We start from the raw sequence: 22,967 nt of genomic DNA on the forward strand, positions 1-22,967 counted from the left end.
ATGGACTAAATACCAGTTCAGAGTACCCACCCTTTTTGAAATCCCTGGGACGAGTGCTAGATAGTGCTCCATCAGGGGACTCCATTGTCCTGCTGGGGGACTTCAATGCTCACCTGGGCAATGACAGCATGACCTGGAGGGGTGTGATTGGGAGGGACGGCCCGCCTGATCTGAACTCAAGTGGTGTTTCATTATTGGACTTCTGTGCAAGCCGCAGTTTGGCCATAACAAACACCATGTTCAAACATAAGGATGCCCATCGGTACACTTGGTACCAGGGCAGCCTAGGTCGCAAGTCGATGATAGACTTTGTAGTCTTATCATCTGACCTACGGCCGTATGTTTTGGATACCCGAGTGAAGAGAGGAGCGGAGCTGTCAACTGATCACCACCTGGTGGTGAGTTGGATCAGATGGCAGGGGAAGATGCTGCGTAGACCTGGCAGACCCAAACGCATAGTGAGGGTCTGCTGGGAACGCCTGGCAGAAGACCCTGTCAAGACGGTCTTCAACTCCCACCTCCGGCAGAGCTTTGACCGTGTCCCGAGAGCAGTGGGGGACATTGACTCCGAGCGGGCCTTCTTCCACTCTGCGATTGTTGAGGCGGCTGTTGCTAGCTGTGGTCACAAGGTGGCCGGTGCCAGTTGTGGTGGTAACCCCCGTACCCGCTGGTGGACACCAGAGGTTCGGGGAGCCATCAGGCTGAAGAAGGAGGCCTACAAGGCGTGGCTGCTCTGTGGGTCTCCGGAGGCAGCAGATAGGTACCGGATATCCAAGCGGGGTGCAGCAGTGGCAGTTGCCAAGGCAAAATCTCGGGCGTGGGAGGAGTTTGGTCAGGCCATGGAGAAAGACTATCGATCGGCTCCAAAGAGGTTCTGGCAAACTGTCCGACGCCTCAGGAGAGGAAGACAGCAACTCGCTCACACTGTTTACAGTGGGGATGGGGAGCTGCTGACATCAACTGGGGCTATGGTCGGACGGTGGAAGGAATACTTTGAGGAGCTCCTCAATCCCACCTACGCGCATTCCGAGGAGGAACCAGAGCCAGGAGACATGGGGAATGACTGTCCAATCTTGGGGGCAGAAGTTGCTGAGGTAGTCAAACAACTACACAGCGGCAGAGCCCCAGGGGTGGATGAGATTCATCCTGGGTATCTCAAGGCTATGGATGTTGTAGGACTGTCATGGTTGACATGTCTCTGCAACATTGCGTGGTCATCGGGGACAGGTCCTGTGGAGTGGCAGACTGGGGTGGTGGCCCCCATGTTTTAGAAGGGTGACCAGAGGGTGTGTTCCAACTATAGGGGGATCACACTCCTCAGCCTCCCTGGAAAAGTACTGGAGAGGAGGGTCCGATCGATAGTCGAATCTCAGATTGAGGAGGAGCAATGTGGTTTTCGTCCTGGCCGTGGAACTGTGGACCAGCTCTATACCCTTGCAAGGGTGATGGAGGGGCATGGGAGTTTGCCCAACCAATCCACATGTGTTTTGTGGATTTGGAGAAGGTTTATGACTGTGTCCCCAGGGGCACTCTGTGGGGGACGCTCCAGGAGTATGAGGTGGGTGGCTTTCTGTTAAGGACCATTCAGTCCCTTTACCAGAGGAGCGTGAGTTTGGTCCTCATAGCCGGTAGTAAGTTGGACCTGTTCCCGATGAGGGTTGGACTCCGCCAGGGCTGCCCTTTGTCACCGGTTCTGTTCATTACCTTTATGGACAGAATTTCTAGGCGCAGCCGTGGTGTGGAGTGTGTCGAGTTTGATGGCAGGAGAATCTTGTCTTTGCTTTTTGTGGATGATGTGGTCCTCCTAGCTTCATCCAGCTCTGACCTTCAGCTCTTGCTGGGTAGGTTCGCGGCCGAGTGTGAAGCGGCTGGGATGAGGATCAGCACCTCCAAATCTGAGACCATGGTTCTCGACCGGCAAAGGGTGGCTTGCCAACTCCGGGTCGGGAGAGAGGTCCTACCTCAAGTGGAGGAGTTTAAGTATTTCAGGGTTTTGTTCACGAGTGAGGGTAGGAGGGATCGGGAGATCGACAGGCGGGTTGGTTCGGCGTCTGCAGTGCTGCGGACGTTGAGCCGATCTGTCGTGGTGAAGAGGGAGCTGAGCCAGAAAGCCAGGCTCTCGATTTACTGGTCAATCTACGTCCCAATCCTCACCTATGGTCATGAGCTTTGGGTAATGACCGAAAGAACGAGAATGCGGATACAAGCGACCGAAATGAGTTTCCTCCATAGGGTGGCCGGGCTCAGCCTTAGAGATAGGGTGAGGAGCTCGGACATTCGGGAGGGACTCTGAGTAGAACCGCTGCTCCTCCAGATCGAAAGGAGTCAGTTGAGGTGGTTTGGGCATCTGGTCAGGATGCCCCCTGGACGCCTCCCTGGGGAGGTGTTTCGGGCATGTCCTGCCGGCAGGAGGCCCCTGGGTCGACCCAGGACACGTTGGAGAGGTTGCATCTCCAATCTGGTCCGGGAACGCCTTGGGGTCCTGGTGGAGGTGGCTGGGGAGAGGACGGTCTGGAGCTCCCTAGTTGGGATGCTGCCCCCGCGACCCAGACCCGGATAAGCGGAGGAAGACGACAACGATTTCATTCAGCACAGTGGATTAACCTGGTTCAGTTGCTGAGCAGAACAAAAACAGGACATGGAGATGACTTGATGATGCCACAATGTCACACCTCTGGTATGAACTAAAGTAGAGAATAACTTCTGTTTTAGTTGTGTTGCATTGTAAGTAGAGGAAAGCAGGTGGGCTTGTGAAAGACAAAAATCTTTCCACAACTATATTGTCAAAATAACGGTGTGGGTAGGTACAATATCATATCTGTTTCTAAATATATCGGGATATCGGCAAACCGCAGTTATGATAACTTGACTTGTACACTGAAAAAGTCTTGAAAATGTCCTGGAAAAGTCCTGGAAAATTATTTCAAGAAAAGAGTGGGAACCCTGGTTAAATCACACCATTCCTCTAAAACCAAGTTTTTAGGGTGCTTAGGATTGTGTGGACCAGCAACATGTCCCCACAATGTGGAAATGTCCACACGTTACATGTTAGCCAATATTTGTTCACTTAGCCCTCCCACTGTCATAATGGGTGTGACCCCGGGGTATGCAGGGGTGAGTGAGCACCACCTCACCCCTGCCACGTGGACCTCAAGGGATAAAGCATCAGTCCTGCTCAATGGTCAACTTTCCTCGCGGGGTCACCCATAAAGACAATGGGAGTGGATATATTAACTCTGCATCTGTCCATATACTTCCACAAATGTGAATGCACACTCTCTGACATCTGTACGTAAGCGGATGTCTAATGCTATTGGCTAAAGCTGAAAGGCACTCAGTTCAAATTGCATGTGGGTCTACAGGATGAGGACAGGCTTAGTCAAAAAAAAAATTAAATAACATATATTGCCTACATTATATCACAGGGTAAAGATTATCACTATTACGAATTTCAAAAAAAGTACACATAACTCCTGGAAGGGGGAAAATTTCAGATTTCTGCTTAAAGGTGGTCCCACCTTGTCCTTTGTCTATGATGGGTGTGTCGGTGCGGGAGGAGCAGTTGCTCCGAGCAACGCTACAGTTTGTGGCACAGCCGACGAGCGTGATGCCAGCCAGCATGCCCTCCACCCCGCCGGCGTCCTCTCCACCTCCTGCTCCACCATCACCTGGATCCAGCACGATCTCCCCTGCTGGATAATCACTCTCACTGGCAGCTGGACGCAAACACACAGGTGCATTTACAGCCCAGGACCAACACGCTGTTACCCATGGTTACCGGGATTAAATAGAAGTGTTTTCCCTGACCCTCACCTGGCACACTGGAGATGCAGAGCACGTGAGCGTTGCAGACGTTGAACTGGTCCACCAGCGAACCCGGCTGGTTGGCGTCGATGATGACCACCTTGCTAGCAGAGTGGGTGCTGGTGAGGATCCACACTCGGCTGTTCATGCTGTCTGTCTCCTGGAGCTCCTTTGACTGATGGAGACAAGGAAGGACACACAGACGATGAAGTCTGAGTCATATGCTGCATTTTTCTTGATTTCAAAGTTGAGACCAACCCATTCCCATGGAACATCTGTAACACCCAGCTGAGTCCTGACCTCCTGAGCAGGAGATGGGCTTTTCTGTCGTTAACACGAGTCTGAACAGTTGATTTAATAAACTCAGGTACCTTCCTCTTCTCAGGTGTCGTGTTACTGGTCTTCTTGTCCTCTTCAGTCTGAAGAGGATCGCTCTGGCCTGATGGAGCTTTGGATGGTGCCGCCTCTTGGCTGCTAGCCCTCCATCCTGTTAGGTCAACTCCTGCTGCACACCACAGCTACACCATGCACATATGCCCAAGTTAAAACAAGGTCAGACACACATGTCAGGATTCAAAACTCCTGCATATATAAACCATTATAAATTATAAACCTGTCTGCCATTTTCCACCCATCCACTGTCTATACCTGCTTTTCCATGCAGGGTCATGGGGGGTTGGTGCCTATCTCCAGCAATCTTCGGGCAAATAGGTAGGGTACACCCTGGACAGGATGCTAGTCCATCGCAGGGCAACACAGAGACACACAGGACAAACAACCATGCACACACACACACACACCTAAGGACAACTTAGTGAAATCAATCAACCTGACAGTCATGTTTTTGGACTGGGAAAGGAAGCAGAAGTACTAGAAGAGAACCCATGCATGCACACAAAGAACATGCAAACTCTACGCAAAAAGACCCCAGATCGGCATCCGAACCCGGAACCTTTTTGCTGCAAGGCAACAGCGCTAATCAATGCACCACTGTGCAGCCCTCTGCCGTTTTCCACTCTTCTTAAATAAGTTAGGAGCATAAACTCATCTGTCCCTCATCTGGTGTAAAAGGGTCGATTTTAAAAGGTGCATGAAGTAAGAGTGATTTCTTGTGGTCAGATTGGGTACTGCAGTCCACGTTTCGAACCAAACGAGTGACCTCCTCACCTCCTGATTCGTGAGTTTCATTGGAACATTAACACATTTATATATGATAAAGACATGGGCCATCTTATATGAGAAAGAAAAAGTCCCTTTAAGCTATTGTGTCCAAAATTATTCAGATTTCCGAACAGCACCATATTCCAATCTAGCTGCACTGTCCCACATCCAGCTCAGAGGACCACACCTGAATTTAAGGTGAACATTTCCATCTCTGCTGATGCAGGCTTTCTGAAAAATGAAGATGAAGCTTCTGACCTTCCTGTTGGGGTCCTTTTCCACCAGGGGCCGACAGTACACGGGCACGGGGACATTCTTCATGCGGTTGTCCTCCTTCTCATTGGTCTGCAGGGAGAAGTGATGAGACAAGAGAAGACAAAAGTTAGCATCTGGAGTTACACTGATACACGCAGAGAAATGTCAATCACGACTGTTTGCATGTGGAGCATAAACTGCAAATTAAAAATTTTAACAGTTTTCTGCCAACTTTTCAGAAACTAACAACTTTGCAGTGTTTCAGAGGCAAAAATGATACCTCTGCAGGAGTCATGCAACTGCTGATGAGTGAAAAAAATATTCTTCTAGTTAAAATAATCACAGATCTACTGACATGTTTATTGTAAGAAACTGGGATAAAGTGGGCAAGTTGAGCAGTTATCTTCACATCACACCAAAAACTGCAACATTTAAAAGATTTCATCAAATGAAAACAACTCTTCTTAACCACAATAAGATGTTGCTTTTTTTCACCTTTCAGAAAATATTACTAAAACATAGATTACAGAGACCTGAATGTGTTAGCATGGGCAGGTAGAGACAGACAGAGGTTAAAGGTTAAAAGGCTGAAAAGCATAGGAAGAGGGTTAATAAATAAATCATTTGGAATCAGCTGTAACCTTTGTAGGAAACACATCATGCCAAAAAATGAAGTATTTTTCCACATTCATGCATTTCTGGACTTTTTTTTTACTGCAAAGTTTTTATCAGCTGCCAGCTTCAGCAGGCGTCAGAGATTCGGGTGAAAGATCAAAAAAGAGGAGGAGCCATAAAGACGCATGCTGGCCGGCACTCTGTCGGTCTCACTTGCCTGTTGTCTCTTCAGTGGGCCGTCCTTAGCGCTGTCCGTCTGACCTCCAGTCTGTGAGAGACCACAGTTAGACCCACCTGCCTACCACTGCTGGCCCCCAGAGCCACGCTCAGCCACCAGCAACAGACTAAAAGGGTTCTATAATTCTTTTTTATGATTCATTTAAACACAAGAGTTACAGAACACACTCAAATTAAGATGCACCACTGCTGCTTCTGTACGCTAGATTCTGCTTGGAGCCAAATCCTACAAATATCATGCTGATACCAATAAAAATGTCCGACCCATGATCATTAAAAACGTAAGCTACAGAAATCAGATCAAACGTAATCAGTGACAGTCATGTCTCGGCCAGTCAGGTGTTTTTAGCTAAAGACACTGACTTTGACACCCATGTACTGTGACTTTATCTCTATTTGGTTTCTGTGAGGCGTAAAAAACCAGGACAACTTTGGGAGCAGCTGGCGACCAAACTGAGACAAAACTTATATAAAAGGAACGTATTGTGACCTTTTTCTTAAAGAAAAACTAAATAGTTTTCGACATTAAAAAGCTGCTATAAGAAATTAGCAAAACAAGTTAGCTTAAATTCTCATTATGTTCACAGATCAATGTTGGGCGGACTTAGTCCCAGAACTACGACAAAGAAAAACAACAAAGATGGCGTCGGCTTAGGAAGATGCTTGTTTGAAACGTTTTTGATGCGGGCTTTTCTTTGACATGAACAGATAGAAGTACTCAAGTAATTTACTTAAAAAAAATATGTATTTGCTTCTTCTTCTTTGATGATGTATGGCAGAATGCTCTAACCAATGACTGTATAAAAAAGATGGACAAACCCCACCCACAGCTTTCTGTGTGGCTTTTTTATAGTGACAATGTGTAAGGTTTTACTGTTAGTCTCTGGAAATATCCATCAAAGTGTTGTTGAATGATGCCCAGTTTTTTTAAATATTGGCGGCTTCGTAACATATAACCATAAAAATCGGGTCTAAAATACACGGGAGCAGGTCTAAGTCTCTGGGCGACGCCATATTAGACGCCATGCTTCCTTCTACAGGAGCTCGTGAAGACAAACTGCATTTACTGATTTGTAACAAGCGGTTACAAAACTTTCGCCACTCATACACATTGTTTTACACATTTACCTCTCTGATGAAAGGACTTGGCTGTGTTACACATCCCCTGCTCAGGCTGCTATAAGCTGAGAAGCTCTGACATCTAGGAGGGGCTCAGAGTTCTTGCACGTGAGAGGTGGTTATATTCCAGTTTCCCAGTTTGTGATGTCACAAATGGGGACTTTCCGAAACGACTTGTTTTAAATAAATAATTCCTAAAACTAAACACTGACAGAAAACTGATGGACAGATATTTTTTTCACATTTGGAGTTTTTGTAGAGGCAGAAAAATACATGGCAGCACACAAAAGGAAAAGGAGAGCTTCGAACAGTATGTCCCCTTTAAAGCTTGGCGAATAAAGTGCAATAAATAAAATAACACGACTATTGTAGTTTGTGTTTTATAACATCATGTGTCCCTCATAACTCAGCCATGTATGAAGCTTGTGCCTCCAACACGCTGACTGACTGATCCCATTTATCTAACGTTTCTCATCACTTTTGATCATTTATCTAACATTTTATGCACAGCGAATCATTTGAAAAGCCACAAACAATCCAAGGCCTCTCTTGCGTGATTATAATTATTCAGGCTTCTTGTCCGTCTGTCTGGTTGGACTTTCACAAATCTCCCAGACATAATCACCAAGACAGACAAAACACAGAACTCCTGAACCTCCCACCAGTGTAGTGATCTACACGACGAGCAGAGAGTCTACCTGTTTGAAGCGAGACGGCACACTCCAGCCACAGGCCTGCATGATGCCGTCGTCGCGGCGCATGTGCTCGCGCACCTGCCTGTACTGCTCCCGCCGCTGCTCTCGGCGGGCCAGCAGCGCCGAGTCACTGAGGAGAGACGCAACACCGTTACTGGCCAGTCTGGAAGCAACGGGAGGGGAAGGGAGAGAGAGCGAAGCATTAGCAGCCTGGCCAGCCAGCAGCAGAGGAAATGAGAGGTAGACAAGGACTGCAAAGCAAACTAAACAAAGCAAAGCAAATACTTTATCTCTTTAAACTGAATTCCTTGAGCTCTGATGATCACACTTTGAATTGCAATCATGTTTTGAGTTAAAAGTGAGTAATAAGCTGTTCTATATAGAAATTATACTTTCTTCTTCTGATCATGAAATAACTCCAACTCAAGCGTTTTCATGCGATAATCTTATTTTTATCACAACAAAAGCTTCAAAACAGCTATTTTTTTAAAACTTCTGGGATATTTTAGCAGATTTCATTAAGTTTTTTGTCTTAAAATAAAATAAATATACTTTTGTAGGTCATGGCAGAGCATTTGGAAGGCTTCTACTCTGCAAGCTGCCACAAAGCAAGCACGCAGGTGGTTAGATCAAAGCAGAAGGAGGTAAGTGTGCAGGTTTGCAGTGGTGCTGCTCACTCTTCAGGGAAGAACTCCAGCGTACGGTTGGAGGTGGAGATCTGACACATGGTGTGGCTGCGTCTCTGGGTCAAGGCTGGAGATGGAGATTTGTAGTGGATGTTGACGCTGTAGTACGGCCGCTTGACTGGTGGAGGGCTGGAGGACGAGCTGAAAAGACGTGCGAAGCTGCAGGACAGAACGAGTCAGACGACAGCTTTAGGTTCTGTCTAGATGAGATTTTATTCAGTACAAATTTGTTTTAAAGGAGTTGTATCTCACAACTGCCAGATGGTGGATTTCTTTTTCTCCTGGATTGGAGGACTCTCCCTGGAAGCTCTGGAAGACATAAAAAAGCATAAAAACTCAATGAATCTACAATGTCTATATAGCTTGAAACAACACAAATGAGTTTTTAACACTTTAAGCTACTGCTTTCAAATTGGTGTAAGTGGTTCTTCGGTCATAAAACTTACGTAACCCTCTGCTGACCAGAAACAGCATTTACGATTTTGTGGTTCGGACAAACACTCAAGGTCTCTATCTGCTTGAAAGCAATAGCTGTTTTCTATGCTGGTAGCTAAAAGAAAGGCTAGCAGTTAGCTTTTTCAGTTCTCAGAGACTCAGACCATCAATTAAAAGCACATGAAGAAGAAGAAGTTTGCTTTTTGTTGCCATCACGGTGAAGCCTAAAAGTCAAAGTAAGAGAATAATGTCTTTGGAGGTGAAGCAAAGAGCTAAAACCAGAGTGAGCATTGGTGCAGCCTACACTCATTTGAGGGAGCTAAGGAGTCTACAAAATCACAGATTGATGGTGACCTGGTGTGTTGCAACTGGACTTTTAAGTAATTACTTCTGGCTAACAGTGTTTAGTATCAGTTGGCTCATGTGTTAGTGTTAGCTCGTTGTCAGTGCTAGCTACAACAGGATGTGGCAGGGTTGTTTACGACAGCTGTAATTCCAGTTTCAACCAGTAGGAGAGAGAGAAGCAGGACACTTCTTTATTAAAGGAGGTTCTTTTAGGCTTCGGACATGAAGGTGTTTTGAGTTACCTTTACATGTTTCGACCGTCGTCTGCGGTCTTCTTCAGATGTGTCACAGATGAAAACAGACTAAATTATTTTCTTGAAAACTATGATTTATTGAATGACCATCAGTATGGGTTCAGAAGAAATCGCTCAACATCTCTAGCAGTGATGGAATTTATTGAAAATATTGCAACGATTGTGGATAAAAAACAGATTGGAATGGGTGTGTTCATTGATTTACGCAAAGCCTTCGATACGATAGATCATTCTTTACTGTTACAGAAATGTGAAAGATTTGGTTTAAGAGGTGTTGTACAACTTTGGCTAAATAGTTACCTGGAAAGAAGGTTCCAATATGTGAGTATTAATAATATGAAATCTAAACTTAGAAAAGTAACTTGTGGAGTTCCGCAAGGATCGGTGTTGGGACCTAAGCTATTTTTACTTTATATAAATGATATTTGTACAGCTAGTGATATTTTAAAATATGTGATGTTTGCTGATGATGCAAACTTATTTTGTTCTGGAGATAACATAAAGGAATTACTGAAAACAGTGGAAATAGAATTGATGAAGTTACAGTAAATAGATGGTTTGTATTTAATAAACTATCACTGAATGAAAGTAAAACCAAATTTATGTTGTTTGGAGGTATTAAGAGTAATACTGAAGTAAAATTGAATCTAAATAATGTTGAAATTGAAAGAGTAAATGAGACTAAATTTTTAGGAGTAATAATTGATGATAAACTTTGTTGGAAGTCTCACATAGATCATGTGAAACGGAAATTATCTAAATCTATTTCTATTCTTTATAAAACAAGAGATTTATTGCACAAGAGCTGCCTTTATTTATTGTACACTTCCCTTTGCTTGCCTTATATGAGTTATTGTGTGGAAATTTGGGGGAAAACATACAAAACATATCTGGATTCAATTTTTAAATTGCAAAAAAGAGCTATTAGAAAAATAAATAAAGTTGGATATAGGGAGTCCACAAACCAATTTTTTATAGGATCAGCTATGTTAAATTTTAAGGACATTATATATCTTAAAACTTTAGAAATGATGTATAGAGTGGTGAAAAAGAATGTTCCAATTTGTATTTTAAGTATGTTTAAATTAAGGGATGGAAAATATGATTTGAGGGGGTCTTATATGTATGAAATACCTAAAGTGAGAACTAATACTAAGTATAGATGTGTGTCGGTTTTGGGAGTGAAGTTATGGAATGGACTTAATGATGAACCGAAGATGTGTTATTCTTTGTCGTTTTTCAAGAAAAATTTTTAAATTTGCATCTTCCAAAGTTATAGAAACTTAGTTTGATGTCTAACCTTGTGTTGACTTGATTTCTTGATTTATCAGCCCTACTTTTTTTTCTCTTGGTTAAGGATTTGATTATCTCTGTGGGAGTTAAGGATAGGCTAATCATAAGGCACTAGGCTTCAACCTATTCCTTTTTTCGGTTGCTTGATTACTTTTATGTAAAATTGGTAAATTGTTGTTGTTGACCGAATAAAAATATCTATCTATGTTTGTGTGACGCATCTTTATCAGCTGTTCTTCTGGTGGGCGCGACCAACCCGGATCTGTCAGATCCACCGGGTCGGTACGCCCACCAGAAGAACAGCTGATAAAGACGCGTCACACAAACATCTGTGACACTTCTGAAGAAGACTGCAGACGACAGTCGAAATATGAAAAGGTAACTGGAAACACCTTCATCTCTGAAGCTAAAAGAACCTCGTTTAATATTTAAAAAGAGGACATGATGAACATTGTAAAGGAGTACACTTCTTTAGTGTTGCTTTAACTTGAAGGTGTTGAACACTGGTTTAATTAGTCCATTTGCAGTGGTCTCTAGTTGGAATGAAGGCCTTGTAAGTCGTATTGGGGGAGCGTGCGTGGGCTCAGACGCATCTGAATCAGGAAGTAAAAGTCAGCTAAAGAAAGTAGCATCAGAATGCAGGTTTTAGAGTCTTATTTCCTGATATTGGACATCTCTCCTCTGATTTGCTAACAGTAACACAACTTTAACACTAACTCTGCTCTGCAAAGCTGATGTTTTATCTTCACAAATAACACAAGCCTGGAGGAGTTCTGGGGGGGCTGATGCCTATCTCCAGCAGTCAACGGGCAAGTAGGCGGGGTACACCCTGGACAGAGAGCCAGTCCATCGCAGGGCAACAGAGACACACAGGACAAACAACCACACACACTCACACCTAAGGACAATTTAGACAGACCAATCAACCTAACAGTCATGTTTTTGGACTGTGGGAGGAAGCCGGAGTACCCGGAGAGAACCCACGCATGCACAGGGAGAACATGCAAACTCCATGCAGAAAGATCCCAGGCCAGGAAGCAAACCCAGGACCTTCTTGCTGCAAGGCAACAGCTCTAACCACTGTGCCACTGCAAAGCCTAACCAGAAATAATAATTTAAAATAGTTTTTCAGTGTAAGCCAAAATGAGAAAAACAATAAAAAGAGGAAACTCTTTACTTTTTGCTTCTGAGCGCTTACCTAATCATCTCCGTCCACCTCACAGCCTCCTGAAGTTCCATCAGCCTCTCTTTATACTGGTTACGTTCCATCAAAACACGGGCCATCTCCACCCGGGTAAAGCGCCGCCGCTGGGTCATCGCCATGTCTCCGTCCTGCATGGGTGACGAAAACTGGGCACAGAAAGTAAAATGCACAATTTTTATTAATAATTCCAGCAGGAGTTTCATTTGGTTTGTAAAAATGGATCTCTAAAAGCATCGAACAGATGAAAAGTTTTCTACTCACATCATCTCCTCCTTCATCCTTGGAGTCACGCAGTGCACCAAGAGCTTCTGCTCTCAACCTGCAACCAGACAAAAGCAATAGAAATACAAAAAAATGTACATTTGTCCTGCTTTTAAAGTGACGACAAGCAGATCATTATTCAATGTTGCTTTAAAACCTTCTTATTTTTTTTTATAGGTTTATTTTTGTTTTAATTTGATTTTTAGTTCTTCTGATTTGGCAAGAAAATGAAACAGGTTGAATGTTGAGACCATAATTGGTCATTTCAATGTTTTACAGAAATCAGCATTAAAAAGAAAGGCTGCATTCCAACATGTTTTCAGTGGTTGCTGCAGATTCCACATTTTCTGTCTTTAATTTACAAAACACCAGCTCTCGTCCTTTTTGTTTGTTTAATCTGCATTAAGCCTCATTCTGCAGAGCATCACTGAATCAAATAAAAACTTTCACCTCTTCAGCTCTTCCTCCAGTTCCTTGATTCTAGCATCCACCTTGTTCTTGGACTGCCGCACTGCCTCCAGCTCCTCCCTCAGCACCTCCTGTTCGCTCGACAGCTCGTCCACTTTGGCAATAAGGTCGTTTTTCACTATGTTCAGAGCATTTCTGTTGGGGAGAGCAAAGATACAGGAAGATCATTATCTAACAACTAAACACAAATAAAAAGAACCAATCAGAGAACAGAGTGGATGAAGGGAAATAAACCAATTTAATCCTTTCATTTGTTTTTTATAAAACATTTGCAGTGGTCTGAATGTCTTGTGAGTTGTTCTCTGAGGAAAAAAAGCTCTGGGGTCTCATTTATCAAACATTGTGTAGAATCCTTACTAAAACCGTACTTAAGCTCAGCAAAAAAAATGTATTTACACCAAGCAGGAGTACACACAGCTGCACAAAATCTCCGCTTCATAAATCGGAGACTAACGAGAATGTTTCTCAGCTACTTTTCAGTCACATCCCGCCCTCACCACGCCCACTTACTGCCATAAATAGTCAATGCAAAGTGCCTTGTGGATCTCATGCATATACATAAGCCGGCTGTTGCAGCGCTCCGCCAATGACATGGTGACCGTAGATCAAGGCAGAAGGAAGCGCAATTTCACAGAAGCAGAAGTTGAGGTACCTGTGGGTGAGGTGGAGAAATGAAAGGAAGTATTTTTGCTAAACAAATAAGAGAAAATCCACGGAGTGGCACGGCGTTGCTGAAGCCGTCAATGTTGTGAATTCTTCAGAGAGATCTGTGGCGGACATAAAAAAAAATGGTCCGATCGGGATTCGATTCCCAGACTCCAAGGTGAAAGTCACGCGCTAACCAGTCAGCCAAACAGAGATCTCCCATGTCCAAGTAGGCAGGGCGCATGATCAATCGGGTCACAGTGACAGGACACACACCGTCACAGACGCATGACATCCTGTTTCAATCTGTCCCCCTGCTGATATTCTGCATTCATATTCTGGCTTCAGGCTGTGAGTGTGTGTGCGCGTGTGTGTGCGTGTGGGCGGTCTTGTTCTGTGTGAAAACAAAGCAGTACAAGTGATAATGCTGCAGGATTTCATGATTTTATCCTTCTCAGCAGCAGCACTGCAGGTGCTCTCCATGTCCAAAATGTGCGTAAGCCAGGTCCTTAGTCAACTTAAAGTTGCACACATTTTTCCGCTAAGTTTTCTTTCATAAATCCCAAAGTTTGCGTGGAAAGTTGCTTACGCAGTTTTCCGACCCCGTTTTGTATGTAACAAGCTTGATAAATGAGGCCCCAGGTGCTTCTGTTTCAGGGGGTAGAAGTTAGTGGGAGGATAGGGGGGCAGAAAATGGCAGAATTTTGAGTTTTACTCATTGTTATTCATGAACATCTCACCTCTGATTGGCTAACAGCAGCACAACTCTTCCACTGACTCACGTTTGCTCTGCAAAGCTGATGTTTTATCTCCACAAACAACACAAGCCTGAAGGCGTTCTGCCAAGTTGTGGAGTTGCTAATGCTAACGGTTAACTTCTACTAGCAGAGACTTGCTTTGCTGTTTCCTGGATGCTAAATCAAGACAGACTTGATAGGTGAGTCCATGAATGGTACTTTACAATAGCAGTTCCCTATTTTCTATAGACAGTTTGTGCAGGAAATAGGGGTAGAAGACCATTTTCATGTTTATCTTGCAGGTGACACTCAGAATGATCAATTATTTTTTTTTAAATAACAAGTAAATTATGGTTTCCCAGTGAACCTGCTCTACCTGCAACCCAATAGGAGCTTCTTAGACTATAACATGTTATTCTGTTCAACTTAGAAACTTGATTTTTATTGAATATTTTAATTTTTAATAATTTGTTTCAGGAAATGTGTCAACACTGAAGATCATACCTAATAAAAATTACCATTTTTTTGTTGCTCTTACTTGGTCTCTAGAAGCTGTTTGTTCTCCGTCAGCAGGTTCTCCACTTCCTTCCCCATCCCTGAAAAAAATCCCATTCAGTCTTTGATCACCAAGTATTGTTCAGTCATTTAATTAAAAAGCTGAATGAATTCCACTCCCATCATAACTTTTTATTCAACAAGATAAAACATTTAATAAAAAGGTGAATATTTAACAAAAACATTTACTACGAACCAAAAACTTTAGAGGTTCTTAAATAACTGGCTGAGCTAGATTAACAAAATATTAATCTTGAAAATTACATTATATTTTAAGGAGGATTAGCAAAAACATGCAGAATACGTGTTTAAATCAACGTTTTAAATAACGTCATGCTCAGGCCGATGTTCCGTTTTTGTAATAACTCAGGAATGATCAGAAATCAACTGAAATTGAAGCAGCAAAAAATAAAATTAAAAAATAAGCAGGGTGCACAAACTTTAAGCAGATATTTTAATAAAACAAAAAGATGATATCACACATGATGTTGGCTTTTTTATTTATATTTAATAAAGAGTTTTTGGAAGCAACGTGAGAATGTTGTGTTCTACTTGGGTTGAACTCAGAATTAAAAACTTGAGAAATAAAACGAGATGCATCCTAAAACGAGCAGAAAGGAAGCAGAGAGAGGATCGTGAAAGTGAGGAAGAGTGAGGGAGTGGAACGTCTTACCAAAGAAATCATCACGGACTGGAGACAAAGGAGGGAGAAGGGGGTGAAACAAGGGAGAAAAGAGAAGATGATGCTGATCAGTATTTATTCATCTAGATTCATTTTCTGGATACGTCTGTTTGACATTTTGTGAGATTTAATTGACCCGGTGGATCATTTATTCAGTCACCATGTTTGTTTTAGACTTCAGTAAAACCATTTTATGTTTCTGCAAATTCATGCATGCCCTCTTGTTTTTTCTGTTTCTAAGGATTCTTTCAGGACCCTTGCGATCTGGATGAATGCGTTTCCTGCAAAAGCAGAAACCACGACTGATTCATTTCCATCCTAAAATCAAATTTCATTAAGCTGTTATTGCAGGAAGCATTCAGATGCATCATAAAAGATGAATGTACTCCTGTTTATTAACATTAAAGGTGTGGGAAACTCGTTTATTTAATGCATTTGTATTGGTCTCTGGTAGGAATAAATACCTTGCACGCTATACTCAGGGCAAAAAAAGCCCACAAACATCATTGATCAGCACGGACAAGTCTGCTGCAGCAGAGAGTGGCGTCTTGCCTTGGATTGGATAACAGCAACCCAGCTCTACCAAAGACTCCATTTGCTCTGCAACATGGATGTTTTATCTCCACAAATAACACAAGCCTTGAGGAGCATCTGCCATGTGGTTGAGTTGATAATGCTAATGGTTAGCTTCTGCTAACCGAGGCATTTTCTGCTGTTTCCTGGATGCTAAACCAACAACAGCCATCTGCGTGAGTTAAGATGGGTGAGTTCATGATTGTTTCATGACCGCGTGACGTAGATCTGTCAGGATTTTCAGATCCTAGAGTTCCACTGTCTACCTTCTATCAGAAGCTAACACAGGAGGTAGGTGTAGAAGACTATTTTCATGTTCAGCCTGCATGAAAAACTCAGACCGATTATTAAAAAAATCATTAAAAAATGGTTCTTCAGAGTGTTCCACACCTTTAAACATGAAATTTTCTAAATAAATAAAAAAATAATTTTAGAAATGTGGGAAGCAGCATTTTTAAACTGCCGTCTCTTCTGATTGGTCAACTCAGAAAAAACCTTTTGAGTAAAATTATTAAAACATTTATTATTAACTTATAATTACAATTATCTACCGTCCTGCCACAGGCAGATTTATGATTGGTGTCCTGACAAACTTCTACATGTGGAGTTGAGAGAATAGAAAGATGCTGGAGAAGTGAAAAAAACACAAAAGGCACATGACAGGATACACACCTGAAAACTCGCCTATGGGTTTCACCAGCAGAAGCACATAAAGAAGGAAAACATATGGGTGAGAAGTTAACAGATGGGCAGGAAAATGCGTCCAATTTGTTTTTCTGTTTCTGCAACACGAAGTTAAAGGATTGTTAAAACAAACTACAAACTAAATCCAGAAATTCTAATTAAATTGAAAACTCTACAACATAAAAATTAAACAGACTCACAATAACATCTGAAAAATGAACATATCTAAATGCAATTCTCATCACACAAATAAAAACGACTACAACGTTATTTTAGGTTTTGTGTGAAAATAGGTCCAGGACTACAAATGCGCATCATGAAAGTGACGTCATCGAACCAGATACGGAGAAAACGGAGGGAAAACTGGCTGTAAGTTCAGCAAACTTCCCACAGGAGGAAGGAACCACCACAAATCTGGTCATGTGGTAAGTAGCAGCTACGCTAGCGGAGAGGAGATTATGTGGTGACGTCACATATGCAACGTGCCGATTTCTCGTTTGTAGTCATGCTAATTACGAACTTTTACAAGCTGAAATCTCAACGTCCGTGAATGGCGTGGTCGAAACACCCATTAACAGTTTTAATTTAAATTGCAGTACAACGTATGTGCGATCCAGGGCGTAAGGCAAAGCGGATTAGAAAATAGCGGTTTTAGCCCCGTTGACTTGCATTCATGTTTTCATTCTTCTGGGAACCCATGATGCGGAAGCGACTGTAGGTTGGTTTATGCTTGACACGTCCGCGAGGTTCGCACGGCTCCGCACGGAAAAGCTGCGTCATTTTAACAACCACACCCCTCCACCGCGCCTCCGCACGGCCTAAACTTTCCGCACCGCGCACCTAGGAAATTTTCTAACCACGCAGACGGTCGGACGCGGAAAAACATGGCGGACTGGCAAGAACTAGTACGGCAGAGGTTGGTAAATACAGACATTTGTATGATTCAGCTCTCAGAGATCACCGTGATCAACATGTTGTTAATAATTCTTGGAGAGAAATAGCTCGCACTGTCGGAAAAGACGAGGACGCTGTTAAATCTGCTGGAATGTCATGTTGTAAACAACAGTAATTTTTACTTCTACTAAGGTGTAGTGTTGGATGCATGCCATAGAGCTCCATGCTGCCCCCTACAGTTTGGGAGAATATTGGCTCACCGCAGAGACAAGCCGCAAGAACCATAAATGCTGCAAGTTGTGAAGCGCGTTCCAGCCGCGAGCCGCATCACCAAGCGGAAAGTGAATGCGTCAAGCATTAACCAAGCCTTAGGCTCCCATTTTGGATATCTTGCCTCTGATTGGCTAAAAGCAACTTGACTACTGCCTGAGCTTGCTCTGCAATGTTGATGTTTTATCTCCACAAATAAAACAAGCCTGAAGAAGTTCAAACATGTTGTGGGGTTGCAAATGGTAACGATTAGCTTCCACTAGCCAAGGTGCGCTCTGCTCTCTCCTGGACGCTAAATCAACAACCGTGTTTCCCATCACGAGCCAAGATGGGTGAGTCCATGAATGCTAATTTACAGTGTGACTTAAATCTGTCTGGCTTTGCTAATCGGAGCATTTCCCTGTTTATTTTCTATCAGAAGCTAATGCAGGAAATGGGGGTAGAAAGTTATTTTCACGTTCAGCCTGCATGTTAAACAAAAATAACCAGTAAAAAACGCTTTGTTGTAAAGTGACAGTGGACCTTAGAGGTTGTGGTTCCAGTGTGTGAGTGTGCACATTTGTTTAGGATGATGTCGCAGTGATGCTGCTGCAGCCTGACATGCAAAGGGAAAATAATCGGTGCAGTGATACAATCACAGCCTCACAAGAAGCTTTTTATCGGCAAAACCCAAAATAACCGCTGCCTCTGTGCAACATACGCAGCCGTCTGCAATCTTATTATTATTATCATCATAAAACAATTTTTAAAACACATAACATTACTGTGTTTATTAAAAGCTTACAAATTATAACACCTGGGAGAAATAGAAGCAAACTAGATCTTACCTAACAGCTCAGCGCCTGCGTCCACATCCCCGATGATGTCCGACTTGGTATCTTTGATCTCATGGTAGAGAGAGTCGGTGTTGATGCCGAAAGCCTCGTTAACGATGCCCTGAGACGGACTGACACACACACACACACACACACACACACACACACACACACACACACACACACACGCACGCACGCACGCACGCACGCACACACACACACACACACACACACACACACACACACACACACACACACACACAGACAAATGTGTAGTTTAGGACCATTTTTATCACAAATGTGAAAAATCGAACCTAGTGCTTTATTAATCTACCACATTAATAATACTATATTAATTAATCCTTTTTGGGTGGACAAATGCATAAAAATCAACATAAAATTCAGACAAAAAAAAAGTTTAAACAGATTTTGGAACAAATGAAAAGGAATAAAATTGCCCAGAATTTATTGGGAACGGGTGGATTTATGAGCTGAAGCTTAAAAAAGGGGATTTTACTATGAAATGATAATATTTTGTCCACTTTGATCAATATGGACAAATATGATCATTTAACTTCACAGAAGATCCACCCTGAATGCTTATAAATAATCTCAGTGTTCTGTTACCTATTTCCTCCTCCGTACACGCGGGGATCCACACACATCTCCAGCTCAGGTGTGGAATCAATGATTTCCTGGAATTCCGACCATTCGTCGCTGCTCCCCATCCCTGGAAGAATGCCACAGAAACACACAGCTTAAAAACCTCTAAGCCCCCCTACAGATACTCGTGGGAACACTCTCTCACCAATGCTGACATTCCTGGTTTCCTGGGAAACCTGCACCTCCATGTTTCGACTGAGACGCTTGCCGTTTTTCCTGCGGTTCCCGGCGCGCGTCATGTCAAAGTCAGAGTGAGGGAAAAAGCCCTCGTTAATGGGGGTGACGGTGGCGGACGGGACGGAGGAGGTGGGCGTGTTGGACTTGCTCCCTGTGCTGCTGGGTGTGACGGCCACCGAGTCCGACTCCGATCCGTCCTCCTGGAGAAGTGGAAGCAGAGGTGAATCCCAAACATGGAAATGAGAGAGAAAAACATCCCATGGGCATCATTATTTAAGCTGTTTTCATGGCAGCTGCTCTAATGAATTCATAACTGGTAAAACTAACCAAGATAAAATGGAAATAAATGTTTTTGAAGATTTTTTTGCATCTAAAAATAACCTGAGAATTCCGTACAAACTAACATTTAATGCAAAACCGACTGTAATGTCAAGTTTTGAACTTTTATAAAGTATTATTTCCATTTTATAATAGAGCTGTTTTAAAGTGGCAGCTAAAACTGACTAGCCATTAGCTTGTCATTCTAGTCAGAACTCGCTAGCAGCTTGTTAACTATTTATAATCCTTCCACTTTTAAATCTGAGCTTTATAAATATGGCAACTAAGCCTTAATTTCCAAGGAAGTCCTTTGGAAACTGGAGCTAAAATTTGATGTGTAAGGCAAAGCACAGCGACACATGACAGAAGCAGCACGATAACAGTAAAATAATCACACTGTTACAAAAACAGCTGCAAGAAACAAAGAGCAGAATCGCAGCCTCTGCTTGCTTGGGTCAGTGTGGGGAGATCTGATTTTACAGATCGGGATTGTTGCTGAGGTGGTTAGAAATCATTTCCTGGGCAGTGACACAAGCAGGCGTGGGAGGAGAGGTGGTGGTGGGTGTAGCTGGCCCCTCCCTCATCCACTTGCTCCCCCCCCCCCTTATCCCACGTTGTGGCTGTGGAGGAGGTGGATGAGGACAGGGGGCCTCTGTCTGTCCCACCTGATAGGCGGAGCTGAAGGTGGAATGTCCGAGCTCGCTGACCTGCCACATGTCTTTCCCGGGCATCATCCTAGCCCCCCCGAGACCCCCACGTACCATGCCCTCGCCGCTCGGGTACAGGCTCAACGACGGTGGGCGCTCTGCCTTGCTGCTGGAGGAGAGGACACAGAGGAGGGTGGAGACAGATGTTAGACACCATCAGGCCTTCTTTGGCAAGCTCCACAAATCCAACCAGTCAGTTTTATTCAGAAGCATCACGTCTAACGAAGGCCGTGTCCCCTTTCAGGGACTGCTTCCTTCCAAGGCTGCATTTTAGGGCCAACAGTTGTCCAAATTTAAAGGTCTCCTCCAAATGCACCATTCTTTTACCCAGAACTGGAGGATGGGTCTGATGTAGGATTCCCAGGATTCATTGCGGGCCAAACAGGAGACTTTTGTTTTTGTAAGAATGGAGGACAAAGTTGAACAGGATTACAGTTTTAAATGAAAGCATAATAATATCTGGCGGTACAAAAATGAAAAGCTTAAAGCCATTGCATAGTTAGACTTTTGTCATTTACATATTTGTTTTGTTTGTATTCTTTGTCCAAAATAATAATTAAAATCCCCCAAAAAATGCTGGCATGGCAGGTTCTGTATTTCCATAGCCAAGTTTAGCTTTAACTTCTGTTTAGCAAAGTTGCAAGGCAACAGGACACACGCCAAAGTGAAGAAGGGAAGGAATACGAAAGCTACGTCAACCAATTTCATAGCCGTTCTCTTCCAGCATTCCCTTTTGACAATCGGGGTGGCGTATGATGGATGGGACAGGTCCTTCAAAGGATGCAGATTTATAGATGTTTCACTCATATTTGGTGTCATAGTAGAAAAGAAAAGACTTTAGTGATGGACATTAAGCAACCTTGTTAAATAGCATGAACCCTTGGACGGGGTTAAAGACACTTCCACGGGATAATCAGAAGTTCGTACAACTTTTTATCTTTTGGAGACAACCAAATTAAAGATGGCTGCCACGGCTAATCAAAATTAGGAAACTCAAAAACGACCAGCTAAGAGTTCTTCACAGCACCCAAACGAGTGCTAACAGACTGGGACCGTGTTACTTTTTAAACTGGACCAAAACAGATGTAACTCCATCGTTTTATTTTTTATTTAAGTCTGACGTGAAAGGTGGTTGAGTCCACTTTTAAAACTTACTGGAGATGTTACAGACAGCGTGGTACAACGTAAAATACTCATTTAAAGCTTTACATTTTTTTTATTATAAATAATGGAGCTTTAACTTTGCTGTTTAAACCCTTAGAAACTCACAGTGGCTTTCACTTCATTTCTTTTTTCTGCAAATATATAATTTTATCCTCCTTAGAGGAAGCAATTAAATGACCTAAATTTGTTTAACCCTTTGATGCATGAATTATTAAATCTTCAACCATGATTTTTTAACAATTTTTTTCATTCATTTTTAGGTGTGAATGAAACAAATTTCAACAAATATTTTTTGTAAAATTTTATAATTTACAAATAATTTATTACGTGTCCACCTCAGTGGACAGTGTGCATTCAGAACATGAAATATGTTGGCTTGGCTTACTGAAGTTCAAATGGAGGGGCTCAAATGCAATAAAGTCTTCAACAGCTGTGCTTAATAGCAAAAACAAATACATAACAATTTTGAGTACCTGTCCACTGTAGTGACCGTTATGCATCAAAGGGTTAAAAAACACAGAATGTGCTTTTTATAGTCAAAAATGAGTCAACAAAATCTAACCTGATGTTTATCAGTACAAATGGGGAGAACAGACACACACACACTGTGCTCTCTCTCTCTCTCTCTCTCTCTCTCTCTCTCTCTCTCTCTCACACACACACACACACACATACACACAAGGCAGGCAGACACATAACATCATGGGAAATGAGGAGAAGGTAGATTAATCTGGAGAATGTGCATTTGAACTGGGGAAATTAGCAAAATTCTGAATTATTTTAAAGTTCACAATCCTCTTATGCATGCTTCCTTAAAAAGAAATTCCAAATAGTGAAGTTTTCACACAAGGGGCTGCTCATTTTAAAGATTAGATCTCAAAACTTTTCATAAAAACAAAAACACTGATTCTGAGTGCCCAACCACTCACATGCCACCGAACTGGAGCGTATCAAAACATCAGGGAACAACTAGTCACATTTTAGTTCCAAGCAGGCCGGTTTATTAAAGAGAAAATTGGGTGGACCATATTAGATTTACCTTTTCCTCCATGAGTGGCGTTGACTGTGCAAACAGCAGCACAGAGAAAAAACCAGCAGGACAGACAAGACAAACACAGATTAGAGAGAGACATGCCATGACCCACAAAAACACACACTTATTCACACCAAGTGTTGCTTCAGATTTTAAACACAGAATTCCCTCCTCTTGTCTTCATAAATGATGCATCCTTTAAATATCAATAGGGTTTA

The 22,967-nt window shown here is 42.9% G+C and overlaps 1 protein-coding gene across 18 annotated transcripts in view; it reads right to left on the reverse strand.

Annotated features, from left to right (window-relative positions):
• The window catches only part of mapk8ip3 (mitogen-activated protein kinase 8 interacting protein 3), a 48,003-nt gene that overhangs the window by 7,614 nt on the left and 17,422 nt on the right, over positions 1 to 22,967 (reverse strand). For 2 of the 18 annotated variants that reach the window (XM_015945921.3, XM_070542662.1), the window contains exons 5-23: positions 22,756 to 22,779; positions 20,607 to 20,658; positions 19,496 to 19,727; positions 19,315 to 19,417; positions 18,700 to 18,818; positions 16,697 to 16,708; positions 15,443 to 15,460; positions 14,753 to 14,810; positions 12,815 to 12,967; positions 12,365 to 12,422; positions 12,098 to 12,249; positions 8,825 to 8,881; positions 8,564 to 8,731; positions 7,890 to 8,016; positions 6,053 to 6,103; positions 5,224 to 5,310; positions 4,176 to 4,322; positions 3,814 to 3,979; positions 3,519 to 3,716 (exon numbers count right to left, since the gene is read on the reverse strand). In XM_015945921.3, coding sequence (XP_015801407.1) covers positions 3,519 to 3,716; positions 3,814 to 3,979; positions 4,176 to 4,322; positions 5,224 to 5,310; positions 6,053 to 6,103; positions 7,890 to 8,016; positions 8,564 to 8,731; positions 8,825 to 8,881; positions 12,098 to 12,249; positions 12,365 to 12,422; positions 12,815 to 12,967; positions 14,753 to 14,810; positions 15,443 to 15,460; positions 16,697 to 16,708; positions 18,700 to 18,818; positions 19,315 to 19,417; positions 19,496 to 19,727; positions 20,607 to 20,658; positions 22,756 to 22,779 — 1,982 coding nt within the window. Of the gene's footprint in view, positions 1 to 3,518; positions 3,717 to 3,813; positions 3,980 to 4,175; positions 4,323 to 5,223; positions 5,311 to 6,052; positions 6,104 to 7,889; positions 8,050 to 8,563; positions 8,732 to 8,824; positions 8,882 to 12,097; positions 12,250 to 12,364; positions 12,423 to 12,814; positions 12,968 to 14,752; positions 14,811 to 15,442; positions 15,461 to 16,696; positions 16,709 to 18,699; positions 18,819 to 19,314; positions 19,418 to 19,495; positions 19,728 to 20,510; positions 20,662 to 22,755; positions 22,780 to 22,967 lie in introns of all 18 variants that reach the window. The other 16 variants (XM_015945912.3, XM_015945904.3, XM_015945914.3 and 13 more) reach the window with 14 other exon arrangements.

This window comes from Nothobranchius furzeri, chromosome 12, assembly GCF_043380555.1.
Source record: "Nothobranchius furzeri strain GRZ-AD chromosome 12, NfurGRZ-RIMD1, whole genome shotgun sequence".
NCBI classification, from domain to species: Eukaryota; Metazoa; Chordata; class Actinopteri; order Cyprinodontiformes; family Nothobranchiidae; genus Nothobranchius; species Nothobranchius furzeri.